At 54.1% G+C, this 23,703-nt stretch overlaps 1 protein-coding gene across 1 annotated transcript in view; it reads left to right on the top strand.

Moving 5' to 3' along the window:
* MTSS1 (MTSS I-BAR domain containing 1) overlaps positions 1-23,703 on the top strand; it is a 320,701-nt gene that overhangs the window by 217,726 nt on the left and 79,272 nt on the right. Inside the window, exon 4 of the mRNA XM_066578922.1 lies at positions 10,579-10,663. Coding sequence (XP_066435019.1) covers positions 10,579-10,663 — 85 coding nt within the window. The remainder of the gene's footprint in view (positions 1-10,578; positions 10,664-23,703) is intronic.

Genomic DNA, 23,703 nt, shown 5'->3' with positions numbered 1-23,703 from the left:
GTGGTCAAAGAACCGGGTGTATCTGTGCATACGTATAGGTGAATATTTATTGATATAAACAAAAACCGAGTGCAACGTGTTTTGGAGCCTTAAATACAACCTTGTCGAGCACAAATTGAAGCAAATGGTGTTCGACACTCGTCCCTGTGGGTCTGCGCCCCCTGTGCGTCTGCGCGCCCCCTGTGGGTCTGCGCGCCCCCTGTGCGTCTGCGCGCCCCCTGTGCGTCTGCGCGCCCCCTGTGCGTCTGCGCGCCCCCTGTGCGTCTGCGCGCCCCCTGTGGGTCTGCGCGCCCCCTGTGGGTCTGCGCGCCCCCTGTGGGTCTGCGCGCCCCCTGTGCGTCTGCGCGCCCCCTGTGGGTCTTCGCCCCCTGTGCGTCTGCGCGCCCCCTGTGCGTCTGCGCGCCCCCTGTGCGTCTGCGCGCCCCCTGTGCGTCTGCGCGCCCCCTGTGGGTCTGCGCGCCCCCTGTGGGTCTGCGCGCCCCCTGTGGGTCTGCGCGCCCCCTGTGCGTCTGCGCGCCCCCTGTGGGTCTGCGCCCCCTGTGCGTCTGCGCGCCCCCTGTGCGTCTGCGCGCCCCCCGTGCATCTGCGGTTCACCATTGAATGACCGCTGTTTAAACTGAGGAGGAGCGATGAGCTTTATGCTGCATAAACAATGGACGATCAGTTGATCACTCAGTTTAAATAGTAGCTGTTCAGTAGTGAGCGGCCGTTGTGTTATGTGAATGGAGGGTGGCGGGGGAGCGAGAGGAGAGAAATCTCCTGCAAGCCCTGCCCCCTGCTGGCCGCTCCATGAGTGAGCCAGTGATACCAGCTCTCATGTGACAGCACTGGGGCGCGGAGACACAGGGACGAGGGTCGGACATCGTTTGCCTAACATTCATCCTATGTAAATGGACTCTTATTTAGACACAACGATTGTCGCTGACAGCCCTCTTTTGAGCGGTAATGGTTGCATGTAGCTGCGCAGACATCCGGCAGTTTTCATTAAGCCGTCACTCATCGTTGTCTGTCAGCGTGCTGACGATCAGCCTCATCAGGGATTCCCAGCGGGATACAGATGATACTATTGTTTCATCCCGCTCCCTGATGACAGCTGGGTATGAAGAACAGAGCGGTCCAGCTGTGCTCTCCATACCCCGCTCGGAGCGCACGGCTGTATGCCAGCTGAGCACTCCCTGAACACAGGCGGGGTATGAAGAACAGAGCGGTCCAGCTGCGCTCTCCATACCCCGCTCAGAGCGCACGGCTGTATGCCAGCTGAGCACTCCCTGAACACAGGCGGGGTATGAAGAACAGAGCGGTCCAGCTGTGCTCTCCATACCCCGCTCGGAGCGCACGGCTGTATGCCAGCTGAGCACTCCCTGAACACAGGCGGGGTATGAAGAACAGAGCGGTCCAGCTGCGCTCTCCATACCCCGCTCAGAGCGCACGGCTGTATGCCAGCTGAGCACTCCCTGAACACAGGCGGGGTATGAAGAACAGAGCGGTCCAGCCTGCAGCTTGTAGTCAGCGACTGAGGTCCCAGCCAGGGACCTCAGTCGCTGACTTCAAGCACCCCGTAGTTTATGGCCTCTCTAAGGGCGTATTATTTGGGTGCAATATGGTTATATTGCAGTGACTGTCCCCTTTATCAGAAATTAGTCATGCTGTCCATGCAGACTTCTTGCTTGAAAAAGGTCCCAGTTTGGACAGATTCGTTGTTTTTGTACATTTTGGAATGAAATAAAGCCATATTTTTATAGCAGACTTGCTATTGATTCCACGCGATCTGCTCCTGCGCTCGGGGGTCCACTCCTGCGCTCGGGGGTCCACCCCTGCGCTCGGGGGTCCACCCCTGCGCTCGGGGGTCCACCCCTGCGCTCGGGGGTCCACCCCTGCGCTCGGGGGTCCACCCCTGCGCTCGGGGTCCGGTCTCTGAACTGCATGATGATCCCTGCTGGTTTTAGCTGTTGGGAATTGCAGATTTTTTTTGGATGATTCACGCTGCTTGCGCCAAACTCTGACCCCCATCAGCACATAAATCTGGCTCCATCTGACCAGGAGATGTTTTCCCGCTGCTCAGTGATACAAGTTTTGCGCTCTTTTGCCCGCTGGAGTCTTTCTGTTTCTCTTAGACACAATGGCGCTGGAACTGGTCACCCGCTGTTATACCATCCGTGCGGAGGAACGGCGAGTTGTGCGTTCGGACACGTTAGTTGGAGCTCCAGCGTTGTATTCAGCTGACTGTGCAGCCTGTTGGTCAGAACGATTCCTGACATCCTCCTCCAACCCCTTTCAGTGATGAGTTGTTTCTGTCCACAAGATCCCCTTTCGCGGGATCTTTTCCTCGATCGCGCCATTCTCTGTATACTCCCCGCACTATTACACAAATACCCCCCGCGGTTGGCGGTGAGACCCCGGCTAGTCCAGCACCGATGGAAGTCGCTCCGATCGCTGGATCTTCCATCTAATGTGGATCCACATTGTCTCGGGCCCCCCATCTCTTGTCCCGGGCCCCTCGTCTCTTGTGTATCATACTGATGCAGGTAGTAAATACCGAGGAGCGAACAGCGAGGCCGCCATGTTGTCATGCAGTCTGAGTGGATGGAGGGGTTTATCGGCCTGTGGCCCGCCCTGGGTTTATGGCAGGGTAACACCTGAGTAATCTCCGCTCCCCGCATTGCCTCCTCTCTGTACGTTCCTCTGTGGCTCCTCTTGGCGGAGGATGCGCTGCCGCAGGCTCTGTAATTATAAGATGCCCTTTGCTCGCCCGGCGCTCCTGCATCATTATAGCAGTAATTGTCCCGTCACTCCCTTAACCCATCATGTGCCTGTCTGGCGGCTGTCCGCACATCCGCAGAGGTTTTATGCAGCTTAGGATGGGACTAGAGTAAGAGCGCGGAGGAGTGGAGGCGAAAGGTGCCGCAATGCGCAGGAAACAAAATCCATTGATTTCAGTGGCTTCATGCACATGCGTGTATTTGGCGTGTACAAGGATACACGCAGTGCTTCGTATTTGCGCAGCAAAAGAACATCTTGAACTCATTAAACTAATTGACCGTTTCCGTGGCTGAGCGCAAAAAGGGCATTAAAAACGTTGATGTGCACGCAAAAATGCAGCGCAAAAGCCCCCATAGATCTGCGTCTGCCCTTGTGCCCACGAAGCCGCCCTCATCTGGGCTTTTATGGTGTCAGATCAACAAGGAGACAACGCCAGATTTCTGTGAGAATGAGGGAGAAATAGCGCCATGCGCAAAATGACGGCGTGACGCGAGCCTCGTGAACGTTTGGCTCAGCACTGCCAATCTAATTGTTTGATTCCTAGATGGGAGCTGAGCCACGGAAACGCGCGAGCCTCAGAGTTCTGCCGCGGTTTCTAATATGGCCCTGCACACAGATTTGGTCGGTCAATGGGCCGGATTTGCGCGGCCGCCGCTGCAGATTTCGCCTCAAGATTCTGAAATATTCATTTTTTTTCTACAGTGGGATTTTTTTTAAATTTAATTTCAGCGCACAGAAAAATCGGCTGCGTATGAACTTCGGCGCGCGTCCGAGGGCTGAGGTGGGGCCCAAATTTGTGGTGAACTTCCGCCACGTGCGCCATTTTTTCACTGATGATGTAATGTATATTCTGTATAAATTCTGCATGGCAAAGTCTGAAGAGTCGCGCCGGGAGTCGGCAGCATTGTGTACCCCACACAGAGGACGAACGGAAACGACCGCCATCCTGATACAGAATCCTCGCCGCAGACCGTATGCGGCAGCAGGCGCGCACCAGAAGGTCTCACACGGGCGGATGCGGCAGCAGGCGCGCACCAGAAGGTCTCACACGGGCGGATGCGTGCAGCAGGCGTGCACCAGAAGGTCTCACACGGGCGGATGCTGCAGCAGGCGCGCACCAGAAGGTCTCACACGGGCGGATGCGTGCAGCAGGCGTGCACCAGAAGGTCTCACACGGGCGGATGCGGCAGCAGGCGTGCACCAGAAGGTCTCACACGGGCGGATGCGTGCAGCAGGCGTGCACCATAAGGTCTCACACGGGCGGATGCGTGCAGCACGGCGAGTCTACAGCCCATACGCTGCGGACGGGCTACGATTGATGTGCGCAGTGTCAGTTTTTTAAAAATGTACCACTTTGAACACGGCTGGAAACGCTGCCTGCACGAAATGCAAGTGGATGGACAGTGTATCATCCGCGGCCTGAGAAGGGGGCGGGCCCACGCGGAGAAGTAGCGCATTCTGCGATTTATACGTTTTCACGCCGGTGACACTCCATTGACTTTCGTCGCATCCATTCACCATTTGTTACACACGGGATAGACGTGGCGACAATACGTGTAAACGAGCCATAATGTTTAGACCATACACTGGTCTGGAGCCGAGAGGGATGGATGCAGCTCTGGGTGTGACTGGAGTAGAGCTTCCGCTCACAATCATGTGATATCAGCGCCGTTCTTTTGAATATATCAGCACATTTTTTCCCGCATTGCTGTGCGGCAAAAGATCCCGTTTTGTCCCGTCTTTGGCGCTCCGTCGGAACACCTCGCTCCCTGTTTCCACTGAGGCCTAACCCTAACCCAATTCACCGGCGAATTGCTGCGTCACTGGAATCGCACGTTCCAAAGCGCAATCAGGCCAAGTTTCACAGCCCAATGTGTGAAATAAGGCGAGATGTTGGCATCTGTATTTTGGATGCAGCTTTGGATGTGACTGGAGACCAGATGTGAGATTTGCAGCAGATAAGAATATTCCATGCAGAGTTTAGAGATTCGCCGTTCTGCGGGATAACGTGCACAGGGATCGGCGCTGGATCTCGGGGTGCGGCAGAGATGCCCCTTCCGACAATCACCAGGTCTCTGGTACCTCCACTGATCAGCTGCTGTGAGCAGCCAGACCGCTCATAGCCCCGTCCCTTCAGCAGTGGTGTGGCTTGGTATTGCAGCCCCTTACCAGCTGATCGTGGGGGTCCCGAGTGGAGGATGCCCACTGATCTGCTTCGGAGGACACAAGGATAGTGTTGGCTTCCATGATAACGCTGCCCCCCTGTATGATGCCTAGACCTGACCGCCGCCTCTTCACAATGTATTTCGGGGAGGAGGGTTTGCACAACTTGAAATAACTCAAAAAGAAGCCTAATTACAGGCAAGCGGTTCCAGCAGTGCTGCGCAGTCCGAGGGCGCCTCCCTGTGGCGGACTGCAGTACGGCACCCAAGAGCCTTATTTCCAAGTCAGGATTTTTTCTGGTCGGTAAAAATTCCAGGAATGTAAAATCGCCTTCATTGTTGACAGCCGTTTCCTCGCTGGGTGCGGCCGTAGAGAGGGTCACTTCAAGGGTCTGCGCACACTACATCTTTGGCGTGAATGTCAGGAAAGCCCTGAATGTTGGCGTCACGCGTGACCGTGGCAGATCGGCTGAGTCACCTGGGAAAGGGAATCGCAGACTTCAACACTCCACACTGGAGGAAAAGTAACAGCCTACGTAAGACAGACAGCCGCTGCACGCCGTCCGCCACTGGACTCTGATACCTCAGGGAGCTGCGCCATCACTCACACCCTCCGTGCCAACCTCAAAATATTCCTTCTCACTCTTTGTTTCCACAATAGCACCCCCTTCCCCCTCTCCTGCTGGTGGCACCCTTCTATTATCCTCTCTGTCTAGGTGGCATCCTTCTCCTCTCTTTTCTCCTTCCTCTGCTCCTCCTAGCGGCATCCTTCTCTCATCCTCTCTGCTCCTCCTAGCGGCATCCTTCTCTCATCCTCTCTGCTCTGGTGGCATCCTTCTCTCCTCCCTCTGCTCCTCCTACTGTCATCCTTCTCTCATCCTCTCTGCTCCTGCTGGTATCCTTCTCCTCCCTCTGCTCCTGCTGGTGGCATCTTTCTATCATCCTCTCTGCCTCAGTGGTATCCTTCTCTTCCCTTATCTCATCCTCTCTGCTCCTCCTGGTGGCATCCTTCTCTCCTTCCTCTGCTCCTCCTGGTGGCATCCTTCTCTCCTCCCTCTGCTCCTCCTACTGTCATCCTTCTCTCCTTCCTCTGCTCTTCCTGGTGGCATCCTTCTCTCCTTCCTCTGCTCTTCCTGGTGGCATCCTTCTCTCCTTCCTCTGCTCTTCCTGGTGGCATCCTTCTCTCCTTCCTCTGCTCTTCCTGGTGGCATCCTTCTCTCCTTCCTCTGCTCCTCCTGGTTGCATCCTTCTCTCCTTCCTCTGCTCCTCCTGGTGGCATCCTTCTCTTATCCTCTCTGCTCCTCCTGGTGGCATCCTTCTCTCATCCTCTCTGCCTCGGTGGTATCCTTCTCCTCCCTTGTCGCCTCTCTTCTCTTTTCCCTTCTCTCCTCCCTTCTCTCCTTCCTCTGCTCCTCCTGGCGGCATCCTTCTCTCATCCTCTCTGCCTCGGTGGTATCCTTCTCCTCCCTTGTCGCCTCTCTTCTCTTTTCCCTTCTCTCCTCCCTTCTCTCCTTCCTCTGCTCCTCCTGGTGGCATCCCTCTCTCCTTCCTCTGCTCCTCCTGGTGGCATCCTTCTCTTATCCTCTCTGCTCCTCCTGGTGGCATCCCTCTCTCCTTCCTCTGCTCCTCCTGGTGGCATCCTTCTCTTATCCTCTCTGCTCCTCCTGGCGGCATCCTTCTCTCATCCTCTCTGCCTCGGTGGTATCCTTCTCCTCCCTTGTCGCCTCTCTTCTCTTTTCCCTTCTCTCCTCCCTTCTCTCCTTCCTCTGCTCCTCCTGGTGGCATCCTTCTCTTATCCTCTCTGCTCCTCCTGGTGGCATCCTTCTCTCATCCTCTCTGCTCCTCCTGGCGGCATCCTTCTCTCATCCTCTCTGCCTCGGTGGCATCCTTCTCCTCCCTCTGCTCCTCCTTGCGGCATCCTTTTCTCATCCTCTCTGCCCAGGTTGCATCCTTCTCCCTTCTCTCCTCCCTCTGCTCCTCCTGGTGGCATCCTTCTCCTCCCTTCTCTCCTCCTGTCGGCATCCTTCTGCTCCTCCCGGCGGCATGCCTCGCCTCCTGCCCCGCCTCGCCTACCGCTCCGCCTCCCGCCCCCGCCTCGCCTCCCGCCCCCGCCTCGCCTCCCGCCCCCGCCTCGCCTCCCGCCCCCGCCTCGCCTCCCGCCCCCCGCCTCGCCTCCCCTCCCGCCTCCCCTCCCGCCTCCCCTCTCGCCTCCCCTCTCGCCTCCCCTTTCGCCTCCCCTTTCGCCTCCCCTCTCGCCTCCCCTCTCGCCTCCCCTCTCGCCTCTCGCCTCCCCTCCCTTTTCTCCTCCCTCTGCTCCTCCTGGCGGCATCCTTCTCTCATCCTCTCTGTCCCGGTGGCATCATTCTCTCATCCTCTCTGCCCCGGTGGCATCATTCTTCTCCTTTCTCTCCTCCTTTCTCTCCTCTCTCTGCTCCTCCTGGCAGCCTCTTTCTCCTCCCTTCTTTCCTCTCTCTGCTCCTCCTGGCAGCATCCTTCTCCTCCCTTCTCTCCTCTCTCTGCTCCTCCTGGCAGCATCCTTCTCCTCCCTTCTGTCCTCTCTCTGCTCCTCCTGGCAGCATCCTTCTCCTCCCTTCTCTCCTCTCTCTGCTCCTCCTGGCAGCATCCTTCTCCTCCCTTCTCTCCTCTCTCTGCTCCTCCTGGCAGCATCCTTCTCCTCCCTTCTCTCCTCTCTCTGCTCCTCCTGGCAGCATCCTTCTCCTCCCTTCTCTCCTCTCTCTGCTCCTCCTGGCAGCATCCTTCTCCTCCCTTCTCTCCTCTCTCTGCTCCTCCTGGCAGCATCCTTCTCCTCCCTTCTCTCCTCTCTCTGCTCCTCCTGGCAGCATCCTTCTCCTCCCTTCTCTCATCCTCTCTGCCCCGGTGGCATCCTTCTCCTCCCTTCTCTCCTCCCTCTGCTCCTCCTGTCTGCATTCTTCTCCTCCTCCTGGCGGCATTCTTCTCCTCCCTTCTCTCATCCTCTCTGCTCCTCCTGGAGGCATCCTTCTCTCATCCTTTCTCTCCTCTCTCTGCTCCTCCTGGCAGCATCCTTCTCCTCCCTTCTCTCCTCCCTCTGCTCCTCCTGTCTGCATTCTTCTGCTCCCTCTCCTCCTCCTGGCGGCATTCTTCTCCTCCCTTCTCTCGTCCCTCTGCTCCTCCTGGAGGCATCCTTCTCTCCTCCTTTCTCTCCTCTCTCTGCTCCTCCTGGCAGCATCCTTCTCCTCCCTTCTCTCCTCTCTCTGCTCCTCCTGGCAGCATCCTTCTCCTCCCTTCTCTCCTCCCTCTGCTCCTCCTGTCTGCATTCTTCTGCTCCCTCTCCTCCTCCTGGCGGCATTCTTCTCCTCCCTTCTCTCGTCCCTCTGCTCCTCCTGGAGGCATCCTTCTCTCATCCTTTCTCTCCTCTCTCTGCTCCTCCTGGAGGCATCCTTCTCTCATCCTTCTCTCATCCTTTCTCTCCTCTCTCTGCTCCTCCTGGCAGCATCCTTCTCCTCCCTTCTCTCCTCTCTCTGCTCCTCCTGGCGGCATTCTTCTCCTCCCTTCTCTCGTCCCTCTGCTCCTCCTGGAGGCATCCTTCTCTCCTCCCTTCTCTCCTCTCTCTGCTCCTCCTGGCAGCATCCTTCTCCTCCCTTCTCTCCTCTCTCTGCTCCTCCTGGCAGCATCCTTCTCCTCCCTTCTCTCCTCCCTCTGCTCCTCCTGTCTGCATTCTTCTGCTCCCTCTGTCTGCATTCTTCTGCTCCCTCTCCTCCTCCTGGCGGCATTCTTCTCCTCCTCCTGGCAGCATTCTTCTCCTCCCTTCTCTCGTCCCTCTGCTCCTCCTGGAGGCATCCTTCTCTCATCCTTTCTCTCCTCTCTCTGCTCCTCCTGGCAGCATCCTTCTCCTCCCTTCTCTCCTCCCTCTGCTCCTCCTGTCTGCATTCTTCTGCTCCCTCTCCTCCTCCTGGCGGCATTCTTCTCCTCCCTTCTCTCGTCCCTCTGCTCCTCCTGGAGGCATCCTTCTCTCCTCCTTTCTCTCCTCTCTCTGCTCCTCCTGGCAGCATCCTTCTCCTCCCTTCTCTCCTCTCTCTGCTCCTCCTGGCAGCATCCTTCTCCTCCCTTCTCTCCTCTCTCTGCTCCTCCTGGCAGCATCCTTCTCCTCCCTTCTCTCCTCTCTCTGCTCCTCCTGGCAGCATCCTTCTCCTCCCTTCTCTCATCCTCTCTGCCCCGGTGGCATCCTTCTCCTCCCTTCTCTCATCCTCTCTGCCCCGGTGGCATCCTTCTCCTCCCTTCTCTCCTCCCTCTGCTCCTCCTGTCTGCATTCTTCTCCTCCTCCTGGCGGCATTCTTCTCCTCCCTTCTCTCATCCTCTCTGCCCCGGTGGCATCCTTCTCTCATCCTGGCGGCATTCTTCTCCTCCCTTCTCTCATCCTCTCTGCCCCGGTGGCATCCTTCTCTCATCCTTTCTCTCCTCTCTCTGCTCCTCCTGGAGGCATCCTTCTCTCATCCTTTCTCTCCTCTCTCTGCTCCTCCTGGCAGCATCCTTCTCCTCCCTTCTCTCCTCCCTCTGCTCCTCCTGTCTGCATTCTTCTGCTCCCTCTCCTCCTCCTGGCGGCATTCTTCTCCTCCCTTCTCTCGTCCCTCTGCTCCTCCTGGAGGCATCCTTCTCTCCTCCTTTCTCTCCTCTCTCTGCTCCTCCTGGCAGCATCCTTCTCCTCCCTTCTCTCCTCTCTCTGCTCCTCCTGGCAGCATCCTTCTCCTCCCTTCTCTCCTCCCTCTGCTCCTCCTGTCTGCATTCTTCTGCTCCCTCTGTCTGCATTCTTCTGCTCCCTCTCCTCCTCCTGGCGGCATTCTTCTCCTCCTCCTGGCAGCATCCTTCTCCTCCCTTCTCTCATCCCTCTCCTCCTCCTGGCAGCATCCTTCTCCTCCCTTCTCTCATCCCTCTCCTCCTCCTGGAGGCATCCTTCTCTCATCCCTTCTCTCCTCTCTCTGCTCCTCCTGGAGGCATCCGTCTCTCATCCTTCTCTCATCCTTTCTCTCCTCTCTCTGCTCCTCCTGGCAGCATCCTTCTCCTCCCTTCTCTCCTCTCTCTGCTCCTCCTGGCGGCATTCTTCTCCTCCCTTCTCTCGTCCCTCTGCTCCTCCTGGAGGCATCCTTCTCTCCTCCCTTCTCTCCTCTCTCTGCTCCTCCTGGCAGCATCCTTCTCCTCCCTTCTCTCATCCCTCTCCTCCTCCTGGAGGCATCCTTCTCTCATCCCTTCTCTCCTCTCTCTGCTCCTCCTGGAGGCATCCGTCTCTCATCCTTCTCTCATCCTTTCTCTCCTCTCTCTGCTCCTCCTGGCAGCATCCTTCTCCTCCCTTCTCTCCTCTCTCTGCTCCTCCTGGCGGCATTCTTCTCCTCCCTTCTCTCGTCCCTCTGCTCCTCCTGGAGGCATCCTTCTCTCCTCCTTTCTCTCCTCTCTCTGCTCCTCCTGGCAGCATCCTTCTCTCCTCTCTCTGCTCCTCCTGGCAGCATCCTTCTCCTCCCTTCTCTCCTCTCTCTGCTCCTCCTGGCGGTATTCTGCGTGCCTGTAGAGCAGGGCTCGTTCCTGTTGGGGTTTCCATCGGGGGTCCTCCTGACATATGCGGGTACCTGTGAGGTTTTTATGGTTTGCTTGCTGGAATTGATGATCGTGTATTTTTGTCTTTTAGGGGCTACTCGCGAAGTTGGTTCCGCTCTGACCAGGATGTGTATGAGGCATCGCAGCATCGAATCCAAACTCCGCCAGTTCTCCAGGTCAGCAACCATCTTAGTCATAGAAACTCAGGCTTAAGGGGTCTTCAGCTTCAAACCTATTGTGTCCGCGGGATGTTAGATGGATGAGGGTCTGACGGCGGCCCCTTCATTCCCGGCATGGGTGGGAGTCCGTTGATTAAAAAAGCAGCCAAAAACGGCAATAAAAGTGCGTCGCTGCACCCTTGCTGGCTGAGCATGGCATCAGTAGGAACGCCGCTGTGTTGGGGGGTCCGGAAGGTGCGAGCGGCAGAGTGCGGCCGGCCCACATGGTTTCACCTATAGAAATAAGAATCTTTAGTTGTACAGTGCCAACTTATTCTGCAGCGCATTAATGCAGGGCGGGCTCAGTCAGGGCAAGGTGGTACGGGAGATGTGGCACAGGGTGGGTACAGGAGGGCGTCATTTGAGGGCAGGGACTAAATTCGGAGAGTTTGTATGCTTCTTTGAAGAGGTGAGTCTTTAGAAACGAAATGGGATCACGCAAACCGCTGTAGTACAGCAAACCCATCATGGAGACGCGTTGGCACTGCGCTACTCTGTCTGCTGCTTTGGTCCTGTAACTCATACAGAAATCAGTGGGAGTTGTGCAGAGCTCACCTGCTGCTGCGATCCGGCCCCCTTGGACAGCCAGGCCCAGGGCAGTGAAAGTTATGCAGATCCACCTGTTGCTGCGATCCGGCCCCCTCGAACAGCTGGGCCCAGGGCATTGGGGCTTTTGCAGAGCTCACCTGGCTGTTGCTGAGTTCCGGCCCTCTCAGACAGCCGAACCCAGAGCAGTTGGAGTTCTGCAGAGCTCACCTGTTGCTGCGATCCGGCCTCCTCGGACAGCCAGGCCCAGGGCAGTATATGTTATGCATAGCTCACCTGTTGCCGCGATCTGGCCCCCTCGGACAGCCTGCCCATGGCTATGGGAGTTATGCAGAGCTCACCTGTTGCTGCAATCCGGCCCCCTTGGACAGCCGGGCCCAGGGTAGTGGCAGAGCAAAGTTACAGGTCCCTCTTCAAGGCATAGGTGAAAAAAATAATATAGGACGGTAAGCATCGTTATCACAAACTGTATTGACGTCCGCAGTAGCATTGAAGTCCAAAATAGTCCCCTGATAAACATTCGTGGATTCAAGTCAGCGAACCTAGTGCGGCACATCCAATGACTTACCCCTCGGATCTGTGATAATGCTGGTCTAGTGACATGATGCAAACAACAGATTTTGCGGCCTCAAGGGCCAACTAGGGTTTAATTGTAACCAATCCCCCCACAGCGTTTGCCATAAGCTGAAACCCTCATTTGGGTCCCCTTAAAAAATAACTTTTATGGATATGTAATATATTAGAGCAGCAATTAACTAAAAAGATCAGAGTCTCAATTTGGTGTGAGTGAATGTGACATATCAGACAAAACCATCTAAGAACCGCAATATCCTGCCTGGTTGATTGTGCACAGATATCAGGGTCACACTGTCTGCAGCGGCTGCGCGCTCCCCGGCAGCAATTCATGGCTATATACTGAAGATTCAGCAAGTGATTAGATCCCTGCATGAACTGCCAGCGTGTTATGCATTAGCAGAATAAACTATGAGGCTCTGTGCTAAAACAGACCGGCTCCCCCAACATGTCTCACCAGAACGCTGGCATCATCAGGGGTATAAGAGCTATAGCTCCCCCAACATGTCTCACCAGAGCTCTGGCATCATCAGGGGTGTAGGAGCTATAGCTCCCCCAACGTGTCTCACCAGAACGCTGGCATCATCAGGGGTATAAGAGCTATAGCTCCCCCAACATGTCTCACCAGAGCTCTGGCATCATCAGGGGTGTAGGAGCTATAGCTCCCCCAACATGTCTCACCAGAACGCTGGCATCATCAGGGGTGTAGGAGCTATAGCTCCCCCAACGTGTCTCACCAGAACGCTGGCATCATCAGGGGTGTAGGAGCTATAGCTCCCCCAACGTGTCTCACCAGAGCACTGGCATCATCAGGGGTGTAGGAGCTATAGCTCCCCCAACATGTCTCACCAGAACACTGGCATCATCAGGGGTATAGGAGCTATAGCTCCCCCAACATGTCTCACCAGAACACTGGCATCATCAGGGGTATAGGAGCTATAGCTCCCCCAACATGTCTCACCAGAACGCTGGCATCATCAGGGATATAGGAGCTATAGCTCCCCCAACATGTCTCACCAGAGCTCTGGCCTTATCAGGGGTATAGGAGTTATAGCTCCCCCAACATGTCTCACCAGAACGCTGGCATCATCAGGGGTATAGGAGCTATAGCTCCCCCAACATGTCTCACCAGAACGCTGGCATCATCAGGGATATAGGAGCTATAGCTCCCCCAACATGTCTCACCAGAACGCTGGCATCATCAGGGGTGTAGGAGCTATAGCTCCTCCAACATGTCTTACCAGAACGCTGGCATCATCAGGGGTGTAGGAGCTATAGCTCCCCCAACGTGTCTCACCAGAGCACTGGCATCATCAGGGGTGTAGGAGCTATAGCTCCCCCAACATGTCTCACCAGAACACTGGCATCATCAGGGGTATAGGAGCTATAGTTAAAGGGGTTGTCCCGCGCCGAAACGGGTTTTTTTTTTTTTTTAAACCCCCCCCCCCCCCCCCCCCGTTCGGCGCGAGACAACCCCGATGCAGGGGTTAAAAAAACAACCCCCACAGCGCTTACCTGAATCCTGGCGGTCCGGCGTCTTCATACTCACCTGCTGAAGATGGCCGCCGGGATCCTCTGTCTCCATGGACCGCAGGGCTTCTGTGCGGTCCATTGCCGATTCCAGCCTCCTGATTGGCTGGAATCGGCACGTGACGGGGCGGAGCTACACAGAGCCCCATAGAGAAGAGGAGAAGACCCGGACTGCGCAAGCGCGGCTAATTTGGCCATCGGAGGGCGAAAATTAGTCGGCACCATGGAGACGAGGACGCTAGCAACGGAGCAGGTAAGTATAAAACTTTTTATAACTTCTGTATGGCTCATAATTAATGCACAATGTACATTACAAAGTGCATTATTATGGCCATACAGAAGTGTATAACGCCACTTGCTGCCGCGGGACAACCCCTTTAAAGCCCAGCTTCTGACAGGAAATAATAAAGGTGGAAGGCAAGTTCAACAGCAACAATGTGGCGAATGAAATGATATAAAGTCATAGTGACTCAGAATTCTTTCTCTGACATACTGCTATCACAGCCAATCGCTGCAAACATCTGCAACAACCAATGGGACGGCATGTAAGAAACCCCATCACTGCAGTCGCACACGTGCAGTAGCAGGAAAGTGACTGATAGACCAGAGAGGCTGCAGAAAACCACCTGGAAATGTGCTGCAAATACCTGCAGGAAATGTCCGTGTTCTGGTCCCATACGCACCAAGTGTGTTAGAGGGGTTGGGAGGTGTGTGATACAATGGGACCTCAATATCCCGCAGAAACAATGAGAATAGCCTGAATAGGAATGTCCTGCTGCCATATATTGAGCCAATCCTGTCCATATTTCATACATAGAGGTTCCGAATGATGGGAGGTTGTAGAGAACTCCTCTCTGCAGATTGAATATTTCAATCTGGTAATTTAGGAAAATAAATGAATTGATTTTGCATATGCAGGCCGACCGTAAGAGCCAATCCCACATCCAGAACACTAGAAACATTGTCCACCCATGATAAGGATTAATTTACTGTCAAAAACTGCAACAGTGCCAATAAAATAAACTGATCTATGGAGAAATAAATAAACGGCTTTTTTGTTATATATCAGAATTTGGGACACCCTGTGCTGGATCAAGACACCGAAGGAAACCTCCGCATTCAGTCCCAGGGGGGTGTTACTTATAAGACGGAAGGTCCACCTCGCTTCCTCTCTTAATAGTTTAGTATCCTCATTTCCTTTTCGTTGACCCAACCGCTGTGTGAGATGCCACAAACTCATCCGCTGTTACCACTATGGTAGCCGGCAGGGGGTCCAGTCTGGTTCTTATGGGGCTTTGATGTTTGGTGATTCTGTTGGAGCTGTTGGATTGTTTTACCAACATGGACCTTGGGACAGATTGCGGCAGACCGCTGCCGGCGCCGACTGCTGAGCATTGCTTTGATTCTATAGGCTTTTACCTTTCACATCACTTGCCCTATCTTAGATAGCGGTGTGCGGCGTCATGGTAGCGCAGCCGGTGTTAGTCGTGACCCTGATACTTGTGCATCGTCAGCCAGGCAGGATATGGTTTCTCTTAGGCCGGCTCTGTCTATCGTATTACATTCACATCACATTCAGACTCTGATCCTTTAATTCATTGCTACTACAATATATGTTGTTACTAGAGATGAGCGAACGTGTTCGTCCGAGCTTGATATTCGTGCGAATATTAGGGTGTTCGGGATGTTCGTTATTCGTGACGAACACCATGCGGTGTTCTGGTTACTTTCACTTTCATCTCTGAGACGTTAGCGCGCTTTTCTGGCCAATTGAAAGACAGGGAAGGCATTACAACTTCCCCCTGCAACGTTTAAGCCCTATACCACCCCCCTGCTGTGAGTGGCTGGCGAGATCTGGTGTTCGCCTAATATAAAAGTCGGCCCCTCCCGCGGCTCGCCTCAGATGCCTGGTGAGTTAGATGAGGGACAGTGCTGTTTGTACCGGAGCTGCTGTAGGGAAAGAATTGGTAGTTAGTGTAGGCTTCAAGACCCCCCAAAGGTCCTTATTAGGGCCACTGATAGCTGTGTGTTGGCTGCTGTTAGCAGTGGGATTTTTTTTTTTCTCAAAATCGGCTCTGCAGAGCGTTGCACCCAGCATTAGGGACAGAAGTGCTGCATAGGCAGGGAGAGTGTTAGGAGTGAGTGTAGCCTTCAAGAACCTCAACGGTCCTTTCTAGGGCCATATTTATCCGTGTGCAGTACTGTCCAGGCTGCTGTTGGCTGTGCTGCATTTTTTTTGGGCTTCTCAAAATCGCCTCTGCAGAGCATTGCACCCTCCATTGAACTGCAGGGAAAGAATTGTATAGGCAGGGCGACAACACAGTTATTATTCATAGAATATACGCAGTGCTGCCTGTTGGTGGGAAAAAACTGAAAACAAATCTATTTGTCCAGCCTCTGTCCGTCCTTACGGGCGGTGGACACGTGTGAGCTGCGTGAAAAACATTGCTAAATCATACGCACCCAGCTACGCTTTACTGCTGGCTTCGCCATTTGCTTTCCTTAATTGGGAAAAAAAATACCTGCTCTCCAAGAGTTATAATAACTCTGCTACCCTCACGTTCTGTGACACATAAGCAGGGACACAGCACAGTTATTAAACTTCTCAGGTTCATTGAATATACGCAGTGCTGCCTGTTGGTGGGAAAAAACTGAAAACAAATCTATTTGTCCAGCCTCTGTCCGTCCTTACGGGCGGTGGAGACGTGTGAGCTGCGTGAAAAACATTGCTAAATCATACGCACCCAGCTACGCTTTACTGCTGGGTTCGCCATTTGCTTTCCTTAATTGGGAAAAAAAATACCTGCTCTGCCACAGTTAATAACTCTGCTACCCTCACGTTCTGTGACACATAAGCAGGGACACAGCACAGTTATTAAACTTAGATAATTCATTCACTAGAGGCAGTGGGGCCTTTCGTTTTCCAAAAAGGGCAAAAATTATATTTGGCCTGCAGTCTTGCGCCAATTTATTTCCTGCCTGTGAAATCAAATCACTGGTAATACAGCATGCTGAGGGGTAGGGGTAGGCCTAGAGGACGTGGACGCGGCCGAGGACGCGGAGGGCCAAGTCAGGGTGTGGGCACAGGCCAAGCTCCTGATCCAGGTGTGTCGCAGCCGACTGCTGCGCGATTAGGAGAGAGGCACGTTTCTGGCGTCCCCACATTCATCGCCCAATTAATGGGTCCACGCGGGAGACGGTTATTAGAAAATGAGCAGTGTGAGCAGGTCCTGTCGTGGATGGCAGAAAGTGCTTCGAGCAACCTATCGTCAACACGCAGTTCTGCGCCGTCCACTGCTGCCAATCCGAATCCTCTGTCTGCTGCTCCTCCTTCCTCCCAGCCTCCTCACTCCACTACAATGACACCTGCTCAGGAGCGGGAACACTCCCAGGAACTGTTCTCGGGCCCCTGCTTAGATTGGGCAGCAGCGGTTCCTCTCCCACCAGAGGAGTTTATCGTCACTGATGCCCAACCATTCGAAAGTTCCCGGGGTCCGGGGGAAGAGGCTGGGGACTTCCGCCAACTGTCTCAACAACTTTCTGTGGGTGAGGAGGACGATGACGATGAGACACAGTTGTCTTGCAGTGAGGTAGTAGTAAGGGCAGTAAGTCCCAGGGAGCAGCGCACAGAGGATTCGGAGGAAGAGCAGCAGGACGATGAGGTGACTGACCCCACCTGGTGTGCAACGCTTACTCAGGAGGACAGGTCTTCAGAGGGGGAGTCAAGGGCATCAGCAGGGCAGGTTGCAAGAGGCAGTGCAGTGGCCAGGGGTAGAGGCAGGGCCAGACCGAATAATCCACCAAGTGTTTCCCAAAGCGCCCCCTCGCGCCATGCCACCCTGCGGAGGCCGAGGTGCTCTAAGGTCTGGCAGTTTTTCACAGAGACGCCTGACGACCGACGAACAGTGGTGTGCAACCTTTGTCGCGCAAAGCTCAGCCGGGGAGCCAACACCAACAGCCTCACCACCACCACCATGCGCAGACATATGATGGCCAAGCACCCCGCAAGGTGGGACAAAGGCCGTTCACCGCCTCCGGTTTGCACCCCTGCCTCTCCCCCTGTGCCCCAACCTGCCACTGAGATGCAACCCCCCTCTCAGGACACAGGCACTACCGCCTCATGGCCTGCACCCACACCCTCATCTCCGCTGTCCTCGGCCCCATCCAGCAGTGTAGTTCAGCGCACCGTTCAGCCGTCGCTTGCGCAAGTGTTCGAGCGCAAGCGCAAGTACGCCGCCACGCACCCGCACGCTCAAACGTTAACCGTCCGCATCGCAAAATTCATCAGCCTTGAGATGCTGCCGTATAGGGTTGTGGAAACGGAGTCCTTCAAAAGTATCATGGAGGCGGCGGCCCCGCGCTACTCGGTTCCCAGTCGCCACTACTTTTCCCGATGTGCCGTCCCAGCCCTGCACGACCACGTCTCCCGCAACATTGTGCGCGCCCTCACCAACGCGGTTACTGCCACGGTCCACTTAACTACGGACACGTGGACAAGCACAGGCGGGCAGGGCCACTACATCTCCCTGACGGCACATTGGGTGAATTTAGTGGAGGCTGGGACAGAGTCAGAGCCTGGGACCGCTCACGTCCTACCCACCCCCAGAATTGCGGGCCCCAGCTCGGTGCTGGTATCTGCGGAGGTGTATGCTTCCTCCACTAAAGCACCCTCCTCCTCCTCCTCCTCCTCTGTCTCACAATCAAGATGTGTTAGCAGCAGCATGTCGCCAGCAGTCGGTGTCGCGCGGTGTGGCAGCACAGCGGTGGGCAAGCGTCAGCAGGCCGTGCTGAAACTACTCAGCTTAGGCGATAAGAGGCACACGGCCCACGAACTGCTGCAGGGTCTGACACAGCAGACCGACCGCTGGCTTGCGCCGCTGAGCCTCCAACCGGGCATGGTCGTGTGTGACAACGGCCGTAACCTGGTGGCGGCTCTGCAGCTCGGCAGCCTCACGCACGTGCCATGCCTGGCCCACGTCTTTAATTTGGTGGTTCAGCGGTTTCTGAAAAGCTACCCACGCTTGTCAGACCTGCTCGTAAAGGCGCGCCGGCTCTGCGCACATTTCCGCAAGTCCCACACGGACGCTGCCACCCTGCGCACCCTGCAACATCACTTTAAGCTGCCAGTGCACCGACTGCTGTGCGACGTGCCCACATGGTGGAACTCTACGCTCCACATGTTGGCCAGGCTCTATGAACAGCGTAGAGCTATAGTCGAATACCAACTCCAACATGGGCGGCGCAGTGGGAGTCAGCCTCCTCAATTCCTTTCAGAAGAGTGGGCCTGGTTGGCAGACATCTGCCATGTCCTTGGTAATTTTGAGGAGTCTACCCAGGTGGTGAGCGGCGATGCTGCAATCATTAGCGTCACCATTCCTCTGCTATGCATCTTGAGAAATTCCCTGCAAACCATAAAGGCAGCTGCTTTGCGCTCGGAAACGGGGGCGGGGGAAGACAGTATGCCGCTGGATAGTCAGGGCACCCTCCTGTCTATTTCTCAGCGCGTACAGGAGGAGGAGGAGGAGCATGAGGAGGATGAGGAGGAGGGGGAAGAGACAGCTTGGCCCGCTGCTGACGGTACACCGGCTGATTGCCTGTCATCCTTTCAGCGTGTATGGCCTGAGGAGGAGGAGGAGGAGGAGGAGGAGGATCCTGATAGTGATCTTCCTAGTGAAGACAGCCATGTGTTGCGTACAGGTACCCTGGCACACATGGCTGACTTCATGTTAGGATGCCTTTCTCGTGACCCTCGCGTTGCACGCATTCTGGCCACTACGGATTACTGGGTGTACACACTGCTCGATCCACGGTATAAGGAGAACCTGCCCACTCTGATTCCCGAAGAGGAAAGGGGTTCGAGAGTGTTGCTATACCACAGGACCCTTGCGGACAAGCTGATGGTAAAATTCCCAGCCGACAGCGCTAGTGGCAGAAGGCGCAGTACCGAGGGCAAGGTAGCAGGGGATGTGCGTAGATCGAGCAGCATGTACATCCCAGGCAGTGCAACAGTCTTTAAGGGCCTGGCCAGCTTTATGGCTCCCCACCAAGACTGTGTCACCGCTCCCCAGTCACGGCTGAGTCGGCGGGAGCACTGCAAAAGGATGGTGAGGGAGTACGTAGCGGATCGCACGACCATCCTCGGTGACGCCTCTGCCCCCTACAACTACTGGGTGTCGAAGCTGGACACGTGGCCTGAACTCGCGCTGTATGCCCTGGAGGTGCTTGCTTGTCCTGTGGCTAGCGTGTTGTCGGAGAGGGTGTTTAGTGCGGCTGGGGGAATCATCACAGATAAGCGTAGCCGCTTGTCAACCGACAGTGCCGACAGGCTTACACTCATCAAGATGAACAAAGCCTGGATTTCCCCAGACTTCTGTTCTCCACCAGCGGACAGCAGCGATACCTAAGCAATACGTAGGCTGCACCCGCGGATGGAAGCTACGTTCTCTCTCACCATCCAAAACGGGGACATTTCTGCTTCATCAATCTGTGTATAATATTCCTCCTCCTCCTCCTGCTCCTCCTCCTGAAACCTCACGTAATCACGCTGAACGGGCAATTTTTCTTAGGGCCACAAGGCTCAGTCATATAATTTTTCAGAACAATTTTTATAAGTTTCAATGCGCTTAAAAGCATTGGAACTTTAACTTGAACCAATTTTTCGTTACACTGGGCTGCCTCCAGGCCTAGTTACCACTTAAGCCACATTAACCAAAGCGATTAATGGGTTTCACCTGCCGTCTTGGCTGGCCATGGCCAATTTTTGGGATGTACATTAGTACTGTTGATACAGCAATTTTTGTGGGCCCTCGCCTACAGTGTAATCAAATTAATTTTTAGCCCACCTGCATTACAGCTGACGTTACCTCAGCTGTGTTGGGCAATGCAATGGGATATTTCTATGTACCGCCGGTGGCTTCCTGGCACCCACCCAGGCAGTGGGTCCACAGGGAGTTAAACCTACATGTGTCCACTTGTAAAGAATCCCAGTCTGACTGGGGCATGCAGTGTGGGCCGAAGCCCACCTGTATTACGCACGACATTACTACCTCAGCTGTGTTGGGCAATGCAATGGGATATTTTTGTGTACCGCCGGTGGGTTCAGGGGAGCCACCCATGCTGTGGGTCGACAGGGACTTCACAATAGGGAGTTGTACCTGCCTGTGTCTATGAATTAAAAAGCCCGGTCTGACTGGGGCATGCAGACACCTTGACAGAATGAATAGTGTGTGGCACATAGGTTCCCCATTGCTATGCCCACGTGTGCAGCTCCTGATGGCGGTGGCACAGGATTCTATTTCTCATTGCTTCTGTACAGCATTGTGGGCTATCGCTCCGCCACTTTTAAAGAGGGTCGCTGCCTAGCCGTGCCAACCTCTGCAGTGTATGCCTGCGGTCCCTCGTCATGGCAGACGCAATTCTAAATAGACATGAGCGTGGTGTGGCATGAGGGCAGCTGAAGGCTGCGCAGGGACACTTTGGTGTGCGCTGTGGGGGGGAGGGGGTGCGGTTGGGCAGCATGTAACCCAGGAGAAGTGGCAGCGGAGTGTCATGCAGGCAGTGATTGTGCTTTGTTGGAGGTAGTGTGGTGCTTAGCTAAGGTATGCCATGCTAATGAGCGCTTTTCAGAAGTAAAAGTTGTTGGGAGGGGGGGGGGCACTCTTGCCGCTATTGTGGCTTAATAGTGGGACCTGTGAACTTAGGATGCAGCCCAACATGTAGCCCCTCGCCTGCCCTATCCGTCACTGTGTCATTCCCATCACTTTCCTGAATTGCCCAGATTTTCACACATGAAAACCTTAGCGAGCATCGGCGAAATACAAAAATGTTCTGGTCGCCCATTGACTTCAATGGGGTTCGTTGTTCGAAACGAACCCTCGAGCATCACGGGAAGTTCGTTACGAATAACGAACACCCGAACATTTTGGTGTTCGCTCATCTCTAGTTGTTACATATCGATAAACACGCCAGACGCTGGAGCATGCAGCGCTTCTTTGGCTTGATCTTTCTTGCTTACGGATCTTTGGATTCATTACATTTTCCACCCACACAGTCAAAACATAAATTATGGAAATTACCTCGTATTTTCCAAACAAACACCTACACATCAGCTGCGCGCTTCTCGTCGTCTCCGCAGGATTGTGCTTGGGTGGATAAGCGGCAGTATGACTACTTGCACCGTGTACATGCGTCGCCTGAAATAACACCAGAACAATAGTGCGTTTGCAGGAAGTAGAGATCACACCGCTGCACGTTTACATGTATTCACGTGGATCCTCCTGTCTTTGTGCACTTTCCGTGTTTTGTTCCTTTAGTTGACTGCGTTTCCCAAGGCTTAGCTGTTTAGCTTCACTGTGTTAGCGGACCCGCTGCGCACAAAGGTGCTGTCCAGTTTAGAAAACGCAGTTTCTGTTACCATATTAATGGATTCTAAGTTAATGGGGGTCCGCCTCTAAGGATCCTTATCACTAAAGACAGTATCCTTCACTGGAGAACCCAGCAGGCCCCTGTATCACAGAGACAGTCCATTGACTCCAATTGGGCGCCAAGTCTACAAGATCTTTTTATTACTCACCCCTCATCCTTGTGTTTTTTATTTGAAGCCCTCAGTTGCTTTCCTTCCAAATATGTGTTGTTTCTTTTGCACGACCACTCGCTGCCTTCAATCTTCATTATCCATTTTACATTAAACCTCTACCTACCAGCACTCCCGTCTCCGTAGTTTCTTCTCTCTTTAGTAATTTCCTCCATTGTTCTTGTCCCCTCAGCTGTCCATTCTACTCTGTACGTTACCTTCTCCTGTCCTCTACCATCCCTGTTCTATGCTCCACTTGTCATCTCTTTCTTTCTCCAATCGACTTCCTATTTATGCTGCTCTGTTCAGCTCTCTTCCTTCTTGTAGAAAGGGAGTCCAAAAATGGCTGGTAGGATGGCGTAACACTTGTTATTCTCTACTAGTCTCCTTCTTGTTATCCTCTCCTTCTCATCATTTTCTGCTCTCGTCTACCTTCACTTTATCCTCTGTTTTTTTCCTTCTTGTTATAATCTGCTCTCCTACTCCTTCTTATAATTCTTTACTCTCCTTCTTGTCATCCTCTGCTCTCTTCCTTCTTCTTGTCATCCTCTCTCCTCCTCCTTATCATCATCCTCTCCTCTCCTTCTTCTCATCATTGTCTGCTCTCCTCCTCCTTATCATCATCCTCTGCTCTCCTTCTTCTTCTTCTGATCATCCTCTACTCTCCTTCTTCTTCTGCTCATCCTCCACTCTCCTTCTTCTTCTCCTCATCCTCTACTCTCCTCCTTCTTCTCATCATCCTCTACTTTCCTCCTTCTTCTCATCATCCTCTACTTTCCTCCTTCTTCTCATCATCCTCTACTCTCCTCCTTCTTCTTATCATCCTCTACTCTCCTCCTTCTTCTCATCATCCTCTACTCTCCTCCTCCTTCTCATCATCCTCTACTCTCCTCCTCCTTCTCATCATCCTCTACTCTCCTCCTCCTTCTCATCATCCTCTACTCTCCTCCTTCTTCTCATCATCCTCTACTCTCCTCCTCCTTCTCTTCATACTCTACTTACCTCCTTCTTCTCATCATCCTCTACTCTCCTCCTCCTTCTCATCATCCTCTACTCTCCTCCTTCTTCTCATCATCCTCTACTCTCCTCCTCCTTCTCATCATCCTCTACTCTCCTCCTTCTTCTCATCATCCTCTACTCTCCTCCTTCTTCTCATCATCCTCTACTCTCCTCCTTCTTCTCATCATCCTCTACTCTCCTCCTTCTTCTCATCATCCTCTACTCTCCTCCTTCTTCTCATCATCCTCTACTCTCCTTCTTCTTCTCATCATCCTCTACTCTCCTCCTCCTTCTCATCATCCTTTGCTCTCCTCCTCCTTATCCTTTGCTCTCCTTCTCATCATCCTCTACTCTCCTTCTTCTCATCATCCTTTGCTCTCCTTCTCATCATCCTCTGCTCTCCTCCTTCTTCTCATCATCCTCTACTCTCCTTCTTCTCATCATCCTCTACTCTCCTTCTTCTCATCATACTCTGCTCTCCTCCTCCTTCTCATCATCCTCTACTCTCCTCCTTCTTCTCATCATCCTCTGCTCTCCTCCTTCTTCTCATCATCCTCTACTCTCCTTCTTCTCATCATCCTCTACTCTCCTTCTTCTCATCATCCTCTACTCTCCTCCTTCTCATCATCCTCTACTCTCCTCCTTCTCATCATCCTCTGCTCTCCTCCTCCTTCTCATCATCCTCTGCTCTCCTCCTCCTTCTCATCATCCTCTGCTCTCCTCCTCCTTCTCATCATCCTCTGCTCTGCTCCTCCTTCTCATCATCCTCTGCTCTCCT

Source organism: Eleutherodactylus coqui, chromosome 9 (assembly GCF_035609145.1).
Source record: "Eleutherodactylus coqui strain aEleCoq1 chromosome 9, aEleCoq1.hap1, whole genome shotgun sequence".
Classification (NCBI taxonomy): domain Eukaryota; kingdom Metazoa; phylum Chordata; class Amphibia; order Anura; family Eleutherodactylidae; genus Eleutherodactylus; species Eleutherodactylus coqui.
The sequence above is the reverse complement of the archived record's forward strand: the minus strand, read 5'-3'. Positions and strand labels throughout refer to the sequence as shown.